This window comes from Leucopleurus acutus (genome assembly GCF_964270905.1).
Source record: "Leucopleurus acutus genome assembly, chromosome: 10".
NCBI lineage: Eukaryota > Metazoa > Chordata > Mammalia > Artiodactyla > Delphinidae > Leucopleurus > Leucopleurus acutus.
Genome location: NC_139153.1, coordinates 55,428,550 through 55,444,472, shown reverse-complemented (window position 1 = coordinate 55,444,472; position 15,923 = coordinate 55,428,550). Strand labels below are relative to the sequence as shown.

The following is a 15,923-nucleotide window of genomic DNA, read 5'->3' as shown; positions in this document are numbered from 1 at the left end:
AGTTTAGATACAAAACTAATTAATGTTGAACATGGCAATAAGCTGTAACTTTAGGGTTATCTTTTCCACTGGACAGGAATTATTTGCATCTCTGCTCAATAAAAATCTACAAGTTAAAATAAAATGAGGCAACGGACAGTTTGTCATACTAAATAAACCATGAAAAGATTTGAACCTATGGGTAATTGTATGATTAAATACAGTGAGAATATAGTTAATAAAATTCCAAACATTAAAAATAACAATATAAATTATAAATGTAAATTATCCTTTTAGCAAATAACGTTACCTTCCAACTTTCTTAGTGGAAGATTTTGACAGTCTAAGTAGTAGTGTTTTAAGCTGGGATTTGGGACAGAACCTTAACCCCCTTTCCACTTCTTATCTACCTCAGAGAATGCCAAGGACTGGAGACAGTTTTATGTAGCAGATAACAGCAAAAAAAGTGATTGTAAGAAAAGCTAATATTAAATGAGCACTTTCTCTATGCCAGCCAGTGTTATCAGCACTCTAGGTGAACCCCACAACCTTATGAGGTAGAGACTGTTATCATCATTTTATAGGTTTACAAGTAGATGTACACAATTTTAAATAAATATCTAAATCAATATAAAAATAGATTTATATCATTATAGATGGTGAAATGACGCAAAGAGTACATAAGACTTAGTTAATCAAATATACCCTGGTTGAACTGAGATTTGAGCCATGGAAGTTTATTGCCACAATATATTCTTTTAATGACTACATTGCATTGCCCTGGAGATCAAATACATGGATCCCCAGAGACGTGAAGGTTGATTGAACAAGACGACTTGATATATGTAGCTTTTCTATTTTAGAGGCTGCATGCTATATTAGTTAAGCACTGCACCAAACTCAAAAATCCCATATTCAAGTCCTTATTGGAAGTTTCACAAATTATATGATTTTGATCAAGTTAGTGATCTTTTAGAACATAGTTTCTTCATCTGCAAAATAGTAAGAGACACTTTCAACCCTAGCTCTCTTCGATTTTGTTTACTGTAGGGTTATCATTGTAATGGTGCAGGAAGGGCAGGTGTACTAAAGATGCAAGTAGCTGAAGCGTCAGGTTTATGCTGGTGAAATCTGCCCAGTTCAGCTTTGGACAGCTCCAGCCCAGTTCGGCAGACTTAAGAAGCGCGGAGCTTATAGGTGGGAATCATCTCAGACTCCTTCCACTGATCTCATACAATTATTCCTGTTTCTATTGTGACCTACCAATAGCTCAGCTCCTACTGGAATGATTTTCAAGGCTGTAGGTGATATTAATGTAATGATAGCTATTCCATTGGGGAAAATAAAGAAGCAAAGGCATTTCTAGCACTATGCTATTTTCAACACTAGAATTTTAATAAACGACCACTCCAAGAATTTAATGCTCCAAAGAATTAGTGGTACAGTACAAGGTGATTGCAAATGGAAAAGAAACATTGGTGGTAGGGAACCTAGTTCATTAATACACAGAATGTTTAATATTTATCCTCCTAGTTCATTAATACACAGAATGTTTAATATTTATCCTATGTTCTTATACTTCCTTAGGAACATAGAATTAAAGGAAAACTTGCCAAGTATTTTGTGACCATAGCTGAAATCTTGAACATAAGATGAGTTGTTAATAAATTTGGTAGTTAAATTTGCATTATAACTTCTCCATGTACTTATGTTGATCTAGAAGCATGCTTCATGGAATCCTAAAGAAGGACAGGGTCTTAGGGCTTATCTTCTTCAGTCCTATCATTTATACCTCATAAACAGGCTCAACAAAATTATTTTATTCTCCATATGACCCATCTTTGAAAAAAAAAACCTAGACTAGGTCTTCTGCAAGAGATGATAAAATAATTAAAACATTTATGATGTAAATATATAGATATATTATGGTAGAAATTTTATTGTAGAGGAAGCACTGTGGATAACCTATATCATTGATTATTTACAGCAAACTTTTATTTAGCTTCTATTACCGGTGGTGTTAGGCATGGAGAATACAAAACTCAGTCCTTTTCCTCAATTAACTTACAGTATAACTAATACCTTTTTAGTAGCAAAAACAAAGTCCTATTTATCCTACAACCTGCTAGGAAATCGCAACATTTCAATTTAACCCTCTCCCAAATCATGAAAAGTGATTGTTCCAATTCTCATTTTTACAAATGCGAAAATGGGCTTGGATAAGTCGTGCTGAACTGCTGAGTTACAGCGCTAGGTAAGCGCCCGAGCTAGACGCAGGCCCTGATGAGCCTGGCTCCAAGGCCTGTGCATTTTTCCATGAATCCACAGAGTGTGATTTACTTTGATCACAATCACACACAATCCCCTCTTAGCCACCTATGACAGCCTGACGGGTTTATTTTCGAAGGCTCAACCCAGTGATTATGTAGGGAAGGAAGCCCATTCTCTAGTTATAAAGAGGAGCTGGTGAAAAGAGGTCATCCAGCTGTGAAATGGGGATTCAGAGCTTGTTTTCTTGGTTTATTCCTTCTCAATTGTGTGTGCACCGATGTTTATTACGGTGTTTTAAGTGTCTTCATTGGGCTACAATAACATGGATTTTTTTTCTTTTTTTCCTCTCTCTCTCTCTCTTTCAGGTATGGAAAAATCGTATCCACAAAGGCAATCCTTGACAAAAACACAAATCAATGCAAAGGTATGTGTCAGGGCCTTGATACCTGAGCTTGCACCTGTGTGTTCCACTGATGGCTCCTCCTAGGCGAGGCCCAGGCACCAGCTGCCCAGTGATCCCAATGTACAGTATATGGCAACCTTTTTAAGCACGCCGAGGCTTCGATGAGTTGTATTTCTAGTAACATTGCTCATTAATTTTTTTTCATTAACAAACAAAATGAAAATCACAAATCAGAACAAGTATCAAATTGCTTCAGCATAAAACTAAATTACCTCCTAACAACTTTGGGTTGTCTGATTTGAATGATATCATCAGTGATGCAAATTGATTTCAAACATAAAAATGAGGAACTCTGGGGAGAACTTTCCCATGCAAAACACGTTCTCATTTATCTGTTGTTTAAAGCTTTAGCTACATTGGTTGACTAGGAATGAATTTACTGATGGGCCCATTGTGTCTCAGTTTCAGCTGTAAGCATCTCACAGGATCTCAGAATTTGTATCTTATCGAGGCTTCCTTTTTTTTCCTGGAAATATTTCTGAAGTTATTTGGCTATATCTGTGGCTCATGTTTTTTTCATGTCTGGGAATCCAGTACTCTTTTAAGGGCTGCATTCATTTATTTGTGAAATCTATATGGGCTCTCTTGCATGACTGAGTTCATACTGGAAAATTGAAATCCTTTTTGTAACATGTGTTATTTGTTGTTTCTCTAATTCAGCCGTTTTTATAATACCAACATCAAGAAATATGGTAGAGCCAAGATCATTCTAAACACTGCCCCTATTTCATGTACAAATATAATGCATGCATGTTTTCGGAACACTTATACACTGAGAATATATCCTGGCTTAATTGGGTAATGGTCAGATTCAATTCAGCAATTAAGGGCAAAAACAACATTCCCTGTGTCCTGTAAACTCACAATTCCCCCAGGTATTTAGCTACTACAAGACAAAAATTAATAAGACATCATTTCTGTCATCTAATAGTTCAATTTCTAGTTGAAAAGGAAACCACCAAGAAAACCAAGAAACTAATCTTAATATATGTGTTAGGATCATTATATCAGCCTAATATATGTGAGAGTGTAACAGTGGTGTCTATAACACAGGGATCCACAAAATACTATGGGAGGAGAATATGGAGATTCCCTTTTGGGGAATGAAGTTTGTAAAGGCAAGGCAGAATGGATGGCCTTGGGAAAGGTTGGTGTTCAGGAGAAAGAATTTCAGAATGTAATTGAGCAGACCCATATAACTAGAATAGAAAAAATGCCCAGGTAAGGCTATCGGTAGAAAGAAGGAAGGGGCCAAGATTTTGGAGGCATTTATAAAGTTATCCTGGATATTTTGAACTTAATTCTGTACACAGCGCTTATATGTTTTTTTGAGCAGAAATGATATGATTCTACCTGTGCTTTAGAAAAGTTATTTTGCCAAAGTGGGTGAAACTGAGTTACAGGGGGGAAGAAACTAGAGGCAAAAAAAAAGCAATGCACATTTGAAATCCATAGATCACAAGGAAAATGAGGAAAGTCCCTCAGGCACTGTTAGAAAAATGGAAAGGGGGTCACGTGAGTTTTCAAAGGTAGAATTAGATATTTTCTATAAAGGTGAAAGGACGCGGGCAATGAAACCCACATGTTGAGCTGTCATTGTTGGGGAAGAGGGCTGTGTCATTGACTGAAGTAGGAAGTCCAGAAGTAGTAGTGGTGGGTTTTGGGGAGAGGTGGTGAGTTATGTATCTGACATCCTGAGCTAGAGACCCTGGTGTAGCATCTCTGTGGGCAAGGTCAAGGCGGAGCTACAAGAAAGCTCAGAGCTACGATGATGGCCATAACCAAGGGAGCAGATAATAACATTAAGGATAACTTGTAGGGGAGCTGGTGGAGTGGGGTCCATTAGGGTAGGCAGCTGAAAACTGAAACTTGGAGGACATATACGAACGACATTGGGCCATGACTATGAGATATTCTTCACTCTCAGCCCGTGGGAAGCATGTGGTGTGTGAGAAGCTTTAGACTATTAATTCTGTCACTTCCAGACATGCCTGACCGATTCCCAATGTTTGGGGTAAAAATATCTACAGGAGCAACCAGAGACAATTGAGGCACCCAACTCAGGCAGTCAGTAATATTGATTGAGCCCCAGTCACAAAGGCAGATGCTTCACAGACAAGCAAGCCCTGTGAACCTCAGTGGGTCCCATGACCTGCCTGATCCTTGGAGTGGTCCATATGGAGGGACCCTCCACTAGGCAAAGGTTTGCTCGGGAATGCAAGTATCTCTTGTCACTGTACAACACTGGTGAAACCAAAAGGGTCCATTGCTAACCTGGAAAAGCTGTATCTTAGACTATAATCATAAGGCTTGAAGAGGAAGGGGATGTAGCTGAAACGGCTTGTGAGAGTTTCCATAAGCAATTATCTCTTAACAGTGGGGTGCTGATCTGGACAGATGTGGTGGGTATACTTACCTCAACCCCTAACACTCCTGTCCACATCTTCTTGTAACTGCTTATTTAATTTCCTCTCTCTCTCCAAAGAAACCTTTAGGATCAGTGAAGACAGGACCTGTGTAATCTAGAAAATGTATCTTCAGAGAAGGGAGTTGCAGGGGAATGCTTGACTGTATTGGAAATACTCGAAGAAAATATTAGAACATATCTCTGTTTTGATGTCAAGTTTCTGTGTGTTTTATATGTGTGTTTTATAATGTACCTGTTGGTATAGTTTTATAAATGCTCATGTTTTAAACACATAAATGTATAAATATTGAGTTTGCTGCTCTAAGATATTTTTATTCATAATAATATGGATATAAAAAGTAGTTTGGAGACTACTGGTCTCAAACGTAATAAGCACTGATAAATTTGGAAGGAGAAAGTGGAGGGAGGGAAGGAGGGAAGAAAGATAAGGAGAAATAAAGGGAGGGAGGGACCACAGAACCCCCTCGGGACATCATTGAAGGAAAGGCAGTTAAGGATGATCTTATGGGAGGGCAGAGGGCTGTTAGACTTTTTGCCTTGAGGCTCATGTCAAAGAGGCCGGTGATCACACGGTCATTTCACACTAATAAAAGCCTCCAATGGCATCTTCTGGCCTCAGCGTTTGGAGCCTGTGGATGGCAGTAGTGACTGAATCACATCTTTCACCAAGCACATGGAGCGGGTACCCTAAAAGTAAGCCCTCGTCGTCAGAGAGATACTACTGCCACTTCCATGTCTGGGGAAAAATACTACTTTAATGATACTTTAAGTCCTATTTAGAGTATTATTATTTTCTTCAGAAAAACGGCCCCTGAAGTAGTTATAGGTAGAAACTCCATACAGTTGGGAAGAGAGAGCAATTCCATTTATGGAAAGTTGTTTATAGTCATTGATGAGTGTGTGAGCAAGTTGCCGAAGTTGGAAAGAAGGTCACTGTGAATTCAAGGAGCTGATGGGACCAGGCACCAGAGCAGCATTGAAGTATTGTTTTAAATAGCCAAGAATTGGAGCAGGGGTAGTACTGGAAAAATGGACTGATGCAGAAGGTATTTGTGGGGAAATAGGAGGAATGATACCAGGAATCTGTAGACCATGGTGAAAATGAAGGTGCATTGGTTATAAAATGTTGTGAGGTGAGATTTACATTGGAGATTTTAGGTAGGAGGGAAGCCATATGGAGTTAGGAGCAAGGAGGACTCCCCACTTACACGTCCAGTGGGAGAAGGGATGGTAGAGGGAAAAACACACTTGGGAGGGCTACAAAGGCCCAGTGTCCCCAGAATAAATCAGTTAATGATTGGAAACATGCAAATGGAAGCAACTTGCAGTGATAGTTTATATCCACTCAGGATGCAGACGTAACATGTGGGCCTTCCAAGGCTGGTTACTGTGAAACTAATTCACCCCTTCTTCATTAGGACCATGCTAATTTGGTAGAGCCTTTTAAAAGTCAATATGGGGTCCTGTACGAACTCTCCCCCACCCCCACCCCCAGGGAAAATGCTTGCCGGGGTTTGTCTGTTTTCACGTCTGGTGTGGCTGGACGTAACAAGATGCAGTTTCTTGGAGGAAATCGGAGGAAACTGAGGTTGGCAGATGACCAGAGGAATGCTTGCTACCCACATAGCCTTCTGTTTTACTTGCAGCCGCCTTCTGGAAACATATCTTTGATAGAATTTGAAAACTTGGCTATCGATAGAGTTAAATTGCTGAAAGCAGTTAAGAGTCTTGGTGTGAGCTATGTGAAAAGAACCAAGCAGTACCAGAGAAAGCTGGAGGCTGAGCTTCGGAAGCTTAAGTTTTCCTACAGAGAAAACTTGGAAGATGAATATGAACCCCGAAGAGGAGATCACGTTTCTCACTTTATTTTACACCTTGCTTACTGCCAGTCTGAAGAGCTTAGGCGCTGGTTCATTCAACAAGAAATGAATCTCCTTCTATTTTAATTCAGTATTTTACCCAAGGACAAAATTCAGAGTTTCTTAAAGGATAGCCATTTGCAGTTTGAGGCTATAAGTGATGAAGAGAAGACTCTGCGAGAACAGGATATTGTGGCTTCATCACACCGTTTAGGTGGGGTTCAGTTGGAGTCAGTTTATGAGGGCCCTTTTGCTGATGCTCTGGATTTGTTCCGAGGAAGGAAAGTCTATTTAGAAAATGGCTTTGCTTATGTGCAACTCAAGGACATTGCGGCGATCATCCTGAATGAATTTAAAACCAAACTGTCCAAGGTTTTGGCTTTAACAGCCAGGTCCTTGCCTGCTGTGCAGTCAGGTGAGAGACTCCAGCCGCTGCTCAGCCACCTCAGTCATTTGTACACTGGTCAAGACTACAGTACACAGGCAAATGTTGGGAAGGTTTCTTTAGATCAGATCGATTCGCTTTCTACCAAATCCTTCCCACCTTGCATAGATCAGCTACATAAAGCCCTATGGGAAAATCACCATCTTCGTCATGGGGGCCTCACGCAGTACGGCCTCTTCCTGAAGGACATGGGCCTAACCTTGGAACAGGCGTGGCAGTTCTGGAAGCAGACATTTATCAGAGGAAAGATGGATCCAGATAAATCTGATAAAGGCTACTCTTACAATATCCGTCATAGCTTTGGAAAGGAAGGCAAGAGGACAGACTACACACTTTACAGTTGCCTGAAGATTATCCTAACCAATCCACCAAGCCAAGGGGATTCTCATGGGTGCCCTTTCTGGCACAGTGATCCTCAGCTGCTGAGGCAGAAGATGCAAGTGTACAAGATCCCTCCCTCAGGGATCAACCAGATTTTGGATTTAGTAAAAGGGACACATTACCAGGTAGCCTGTCAGAAGTTCTTCAAGATGACACATAATGTAGATGATGGTGGCTTTTCTTTGAGTCATCCAAACCAGTTCTTTTTTGAGAGCCACTGGATCCTCAGTGGAGGTAAAGACATCAAGAAGGAATCCGTCCAACCAGAAACGCCCCAACCCAAACCAAGTGTCCAGAGAAGCAAGGATGCGTCATCTGCTCTGGCCTCGCTCAACTCCTCTCTGGAAATGGATCTGGAGGGACTAGAGGATTCACTTCAGTGAACAATCCCTGGGCAGTTGGTAGCCTGTCTTCCTCACTAGCTTTTATTTCCTACTTTATGATTTTATCTTTTTCTTTTTTGTCTGCCTTCTCCCTCCACCCGACCCCCCTTCATCCATCCACATATGCATGAGCTTCTCAGGAAGGCAGCCTTGCAGGTAAAAACAAAGACCTCCGGTATATTTTGCTTTGACAAAAGAGAAGAGGAAGAATTTCTTTTGAAATCTAACGCTTGAATAGTGTGATTTAAGTCCCGTTTTAGGAGATAAAACAGCTTTCTGGATTGGTTACTGTCCCCTAGAAACAGTACAACTAAGAACAACTTTTATTTTATTTTAATGGTTATCACTGTAAGGACTTTTGGACTTTTCTGGACCATTTTTGTTAATAAATATCAAAATGTAAAAGAAAAAAAAAGTCATTATGAAAAGAGCAATCGGGAATGTACTATGATGCTACTAATTCTACTGAGAGATTTTATTCAGACATATTTTTAAAGTGTTTTATATGCTCACGCTTAGCACCACTTTATTCTCTACATGGGTAGCACTGTTATACAGCCATTACCATGATAGTCGAGAGGACTAAACTACGACAAACCATGGAATTGTTTATTAGAGGAAGTTCAGTGAGTATGGAAGAATATAAAATCATGTGTACCATAAACATGGAGCTATGGAAATATTTGACAGTCAGTAGTGCTCATCGTTATGTCTGTGGGTGGCCAGGATGCTTGGTGCAAACACTGCCTTTCCACTTCATAGATGTGTGACCTGTGGTCAATCCCTTAACTTTGCTGGGTGCCTCAGTTTCCCCATCTATAAAATGATAATAATAGGGCCTGACTTGATAATTAAATGAGTTAATACATAGGTAATGCTCAACAATACCTCATGCTGACTGTATAAAATGGCAATATTAAGCAGGGAAAATCTTTGTGTTAAGGTGATAGATTATTATTAACTTTACATTTCTCCCAACTTGTTATATTGTCTTTTCTAGAAAAAAAAAAAAAAAGGCAAAACAGCCCTTGGAAAAACTGAATTGGTTTCAATTATATTTATATTTTGGCTGTTCTTTCTGTTAAACCTTAGTAGCACCTGCCTGTGTTTCTTTGTTTTTGTAAATTAAAGTTAGCTGAAAATAGCAATGAATTAAGAGAGAATGTTACCCTTTGCTTCTTTAACGAAAAGGTAGAAGAGAGTTCTTCTTGACCATTGCTTTCTTAAGGAGGGAAATGGAAACGGTGTCTGAGGTGGCTTTTTTAAACAAAATCACTAAGGGCATTGAGCCTGTCATTAAAGAATGAAAATTGGATTCGGTCTTCTTGGAGACACTTGCTTTTGAATCATTTGCAATGTGGCCTCTGGACTAAGGCTATGCAATTGAAACCAAATATTATGAAGACAGGATTTATTGATTTTGTTTTTAGAGACATGATATGAGTTCAGTTTTTCATGAGCTGTTGCAAGTGAGGTATGAGAAAGTACATGCACTAGTCTCCTTAGAGGTGAAAAGGCGTCAGAATTAACCCAACTCTGGACACTTCCTGGGTCTTAGCATCTGAAGGAAGGGCTTTTGTTCCCTCCTGCACCCCACCCCACCCCCAGGCCTCTAAGTCTGTATGGTAGGCAGGCCTGGATAAACACACTCACTCTCTATTCCGGAAGGGGTCGTGGGGAGCTCTTTCAACATAACCTCTCATTTTCAGGATTGTTCTTTCTTGGGTGGTGGCTGCGGCAGCTTTCATTCTGTATAATATGGCAACATAAAACAAAACAGTCACCAGCAGGCCCAAATGACCAGAAATTGCTGAACAAAGCAGGCCGCAGCTCCAGATGGAGAGTAATGAAAAACAGACCGCAGTTCATTCAGCCACTCAAACACCAGGACCCAGTAAGAGCTATTGTACAAGTCACAGAGATTTGCACTGCTTTGTTTTTGTTGTTTTGTTTTTCCCCATGTGTTTTCCTCCTGGGTCCAGTGTATTTGCTAATTTTAAAAAGTCAGGGGAAATGAAATGAAAGAAGCCATTGAAAACAAGGTGTAAATCTTCGATGAATTGACTTGTCTCTGCCTTTTCCTGCTTTTTAAGTTTGGCTTCCTCTGTACCGCCTCCCACCCCCGCCAGCCATTTTTTTTCTGACAGGCTATGAGTTTAGAGCAGAGGGAATGAGTAATGGATATTCCATAGAAAGTTTCCATGCTTAACAGCCAAAGGATATAAGAGCCATTAGAGTGTGCCAAGCATACCGACTTCTAAGATCTTGAAATACTCCCTTCTTGCCTTTGTTGTCACAGGCTGCTTGAATTATATTTATGGAAGATTATGTTGCCCTTACCATTTCATTGGACCCCTAAAATCAAAGTTGAAGACAAGGATCCAAAAGTTCTGAGATCATCCATGAAGGGTATCATTAATTCTTTATTAAATGAAACCATAAATTGTTATTCTTCTCTAAGAGAAATAATTCTGCATACTAGATTCATTTTTATAGAGAAGGATAGAACCCACCTAGATTGCTTCATGGAGGGGTGTGAATGAATCCATTTAGCAGTTCTAGATTCACGGCCCTGTTATATGCTTTTTTAAAGTATTTCTGGGTAACTAAGTAGGAGGCGGTACACTTAGACAAATTTGGAATTAATCCATTTTATTTATTATTTAATTTTCTCCTTTAGTCACTAACCGGGAGTATTTAAATGGCAAGTGAGGAAAGTGTGGATTTCTGTATTAAATCCCATGAACCTGGAGGGAGGGATGGATACTCTAGTTTGTCATATTTTTCTGTAGTCTTTGCAGGGTATGCAGTAGCCCCTACCTACAGACCAATCCTAGTACGTGACACTGACATGTACCCGGGCAGAATGTGTGTGTAAGTAGAACCATTTGGTTTCCAGAAAATAGCATACCTATCCGGGCCTAGTCCACAAGGAAACTAAGCAAGTAAAGGAAGAAACTAAACACCATGAAAAGCCTCTTTTCAATACCTGTTATTTCCCCAAATCAGTGAAAACTAAAATAAATATTCTGTGAAATTTATGAGTCTGAGGAATTACATTTTGAGAGGAATAGACTCCTCCCCCAGCTGGGCTCACAGCCTCTAGTGCAAGGAGCCCAAGACGCAATGAGACTTGAAAAACACATTTATTTAATTTTCAAATACTGGAATTAGGTTACCAAAAAGAAAAGATGAAAACAGTTCTGTTTAGACAACTAAATTTCCCATTTCCCTTTGCGGTATGAAGTGTGTGATTTTTCCCTGAACTTCTTTTGTGAATTTTTCTCTAATCTGGTACAGTATTAATTTTGCAGCTAGGCACAGGTGATCAATATATAAACATATATTTGCTTCCTTTGGTATTGATACTGAGTTTTGTTTTCATTTCAGAAACAGTTTGTGTAGGAACTTCGGTAACTTCAGTCAGAATTGTCCTGTAGGTAGCTTTTACATGAAATTTTCATCCTGGGCCTCTTTTGAGAAAACTCCAGTGTTTATAGTCTTATAGCCAGAGTTAGGAAAGAACACTTACTTTGAAGGTAAATGGTCGCCACGTGTTGTCTCCAACTCAGCCATACAACTGCAGCTAAAGACACTTCTCCTGTCAAAGATAATCCTTTCGAAACTGTTTTTCTCAGTTCAGTATATTCAGTATTTTAGAGGGTTCTTTTATGAAGATGATGATGATGATGCAATGGTGCTGAGTTAACTTTGAGAAGACGTTGAGATAAATGTAAAACAAAATATCTACTCATGTTCTGGGAGTCATACAACTGCACATTTTTCTTCAAGAGTGTCTTATAGCTCTATATTTACTCAGTATTTGCTTGTAATCACTGTGAATATACACATTAGGCAAAAGTAAAACTCTCCGCCAACATTAAATTTAATAGGTAACAGTGCTTTTTTTTTAAGGTTTTTTTTTTTGATGTGGACCATTTTTAAAGTCTTTATTGAATTTGTTACAATATTGCTTTTGCTTTATGTTTTAGTTTTTTGGCTGCGATGCATGTGGGCTCTTAGCTCCCCAACCAGGGATTGAACCTGCACCCCCTGCATTGGAAGGTGAAGTCTTAACCACTGGACCACCAGGGAAGTCCCAACATTGCTGTTTTAAAGCATAAATGTATATTTGACATCACTTAATACTATAACCTATCTCCCTAGCTCTTTTGCGTGTGAAGAGATTATTTTATTGGAAAAAATATAAATAATTTGTGTGGAGTTTAAATCATTTAAAAATAAAATGGTAGCCTAAATGTGAAAAGAATTTGAAAAAGAGGGGACTTCCCTGGCAGTCCAGTGGTTAAGACTTTGCCTTCCAATGCAGGGGGTGTGGGTTTGATCCCTGGTCAGGGAACTAAGATCCCACATGCCTCATGGCCAAAAAAACCAAAACATAGAACAGAAGAAATGTTGTAACAAATTCAATAAAGACTTTAAAAATGGTCCACATCCCAAAAAATCTAAAGAAAAAGAATTTGAAAAAGAATAGATAAATTTATATGTATAACTGAATCACTTTGCTGTATACCTGAAACTAACACAGCATTGTTAATCAACTATACTTCAATATAAAATAAAATTTAAAAAATAAAATGGTAGAGTTATGTTGCTCTCAGCCATAATCTGAATGTGACTTTTGCTAACGCATGTCTTCTAACTTCACAGAAATCCTTTTGTCCAGATATCCTGTTCTCCTGCTCCTGTCCTTCAACTCCCTATGTTTAGAGTTTGTTAAAATATATATAAAATGCTCACTCTTCTAAACTCCGCTAGTCTGTTAATGATTTCTTCCAGAATTCACCCTCCCAAGAAGTCCTGAGTAGACTCTCCTCATCCTATTTATACATTTTACAACACCACCTCCTCTAGCGTCATCTGGGAGCAAAGATCTTACACCCCCTTATCTCTTGGGCTTTTGTGATTAGTGTGTGTCTTCATCTAGATTATAAACTCCTCAGGCTTCTCATGGACCTTATTTTCTACTGTCAAAGTGTTGAGGAAACAGGATGGTTCAGAGGGGTCTTAGATTCCACGGGCTTTATCTTTCTCTCTGGGAGCCTTTGATGTCACATCAGTAGAAAGAACAAACATGGCTGGGTATATGTTCCAAAGGCCTGTAAAACCACCGAGGGTACCAGAGACATATACACATACATTTCCCAGTTATTCTTTAAAGGTAAGCACTTATAACTGAGAATATTTATTAGTGTGTAATTATCCCTTTGACTTGTTTGAAGTTATCTATCTTCATTCATCAATGATTTCATAAATATATGGGAAATCCAATATAGTAATATTTCTTTTAAATAATATATGAACTGTAATGACATAGAATGGATAAATATTATATTGGTATGTGTCCAGTTTACTAAAATTCATGTAAACTTGCAACACCATGTAAATACATATCCTTTCAAATATAGGACTTGAAAAAAATATAGATTTTTTTCCCCCAAAATAACCCTCTTAGTCCTTCAAAGAGTTTTCAGATGAAGTCTACACTGAGACAATTTCTAAGTAATAATCTTAGTTTTCTTGGACAAGTTACATAATGTCTCTAAACATCTGTTTCCTTAACTGTCAAATGAGGTTATTTATACCTACAATGAAAAAAAGTATTTTCAAAATTACATGGAACCCTGTTTGTAATGTGTCTGGCACATCTGTCATGTAAATTTTTCTGTGGTCTTGCACTTGGATTTCTTCTTGTAGGAACCATCTTGTCTAGAGCACCATTATATCTTACACAATTTAATGCAGTTATGAGTACTTTTGAAGTGTTCAAGGAATGTGTATTTCATGAATTGACATGTGTTTATTGAGACTGGCTTTGTTTTTTAATTTAATTTTATTTATTTACTTATTTAATTGAAGTATAGTTGATTTACAATGTTGTATTAATTTCTGCTGTACAGCAAAATGATTCAGTTATACACATATATAGATTCTTTTTTATATTCTTTTCCATTATGGTTTATCCTAGGATATTGAATTTAGTTTCCTATGCTATACAGTAGGACCTTGTTGTTTATTCATGAGACTGGCTTTGTTAATAGCAAAAAGTATTTAAAGGACTTTTTTTCATACGTTTTTGTGTTGGCTATATGATAGCCCTCAGGATTTTTCAAGGCCTATAAACTTGATGTCTTTGAAGAAAAGTGCATTCCATCACAGTGGCAGGTGGTGGAATTCATTCTGAGTTGAGTAGGTTCTGAAAGAAAGAAAAAAGTGCCCCTTCGTTCACCCTTTGTCATGATGTTCACTCCATAACATTGTTTTACAGGTTCAAAGGTAAAAGGAAAAAAAGCCTAAAGATTCTTGCTTCCTTAGCTTTGAAACCATAGTAAAAGCGTATTTTGTTTAAGCGTTGGTGAAAAGTCATATGATTTGATGCTTGTTCTTATTGACTTATTGGTTATTCATGCTGCTCTTAAAATAGCTATTTTTCCTTTCCTTTAGTTAAGAAATGAGAACTCTGGCATATGAAAGAGAAAAACTCATGCACATGACTGAAATAAAAAAACTCAAACTATAAAAACCAAAATTGAATTTGAAGGATGAATGTATCATTTGTTATCATTGTAAGTGGCTGTAAGTGGGCTCACATGTCCCTTTATCCATAAAATATTAGTGATATAAGGTCTCTATTTCATATGATCATTTTAAAAACCAGCTTGGTTTCCCCATTGTGTTATGAAATAAGAGAAAATAGCAAGGTTCACATTTAATTTGTACTACTTCTCTTAAAAGGTCAGTTTATTTTAGAATAGAATAGACCTATTGGTCATTAAGCTGACGTCAGCCCTGAGTTGGAAGAAACCTGTATTCATGGAGTATCTTTGGGACACCTTCTCTGTGCCGCTTTTAAAGATATAGTTTCTCTCAAGAAGAGATAATAAAACGGTTAAGCTGCAGCTATAACAACTTTTCACATCCTTGGGGCTTGTCCACTCTGGGAAAAGCGAGAGTTGAAACAAAAGATTTTAGGGAAGCAACTGCTCAAAAACACACTAGGCTTTGGGCTTAAAGGTGATGTGAAAAATAACCATGTTTGAGATTGTACTAAATGAAACCAAGTGGCAAAATCCCATGAGACATGGACTACAAGGCACTGGAGTTTATGTCTTTGGAGTACTTTTATTATAATAGATAATTAAAGTGAAAATTGTAGCTTTTTATTGAAGAGTGAAAGAAATTTTTTTCTTAAAAAAGAGAATTATGTGAGGTAGAATTTAGAAGCTCACTAAAAAAATACTGTTAAAAACTGTGATTAAAGAGTTTCTCAAAGGTTCTCATGAGATATTTTTGAGTAACAAGAGGTTAAATATCAGAAAATCTCTAATTTCATATATACAATATAAAGAAATTATGGCTAATACTATATTTTTCATAGAGAAGCAGGTGATGAAATTGAGAATAACTTGAGTAGGGGAAAACTTAAAATTTTGTTTTTTAAATAAAAATTGCATGTGTTTAAGGTGGACAGCATGGTGATTTGATGCACATGTACACAGCGAAATGATTACTGTAGTCAAACTAATTAACATGTTACCTCACAGAGTTACCATTTGTGTGTGTGTGTGTGTGTGTGTGAGATGAGGGTGCCTGAAATCCACTCTCTTAGCACATTTCCCGGATTCAGTTCTGCAGTATTAACTATGCTCACCATGCTGCCCATTAGATCTCTAGACATGGTCAACCTACGTAG

The 15,923-nt window shown here is 38.1% G+C and overlaps 2 protein-coding genes across 2 annotated transcripts in view; both read left to right on the top strand.

Moving 5' to 3' along the window:
- RBMS3 (RNA binding motif single stranded interacting protein 3) overlaps positions 1–15,923 on the top strand; it is a gene marked incomplete at its 3' end in the record, with an annotated part of 695,122 nt that overhangs the window by 232,815 nt on the left and 446,384 nt on the right. The window contains exon 3 of the mRNA XM_082848397.1: positions 2,616–2,674. Within this exon, the coding sequence (XP_082704523.1) occupies positions 2,616–2,674 (59 nt within the window). The remainder of the gene's footprint in view (positions 1–2,615; positions 2,675–15,923) is intronic.
- LOC309967426 (DNA primase large subunit-like) lies at positions 6,695–8,209 on the top strand (the record flags this gene model as incomplete). Its single annotated transcript, XM_082848075.1, is given in 2 exon segments — positions 6,695–7,084; positions 7,088–8,209. Coding segments are annotated over 2 exon segments (1,512 nt in total).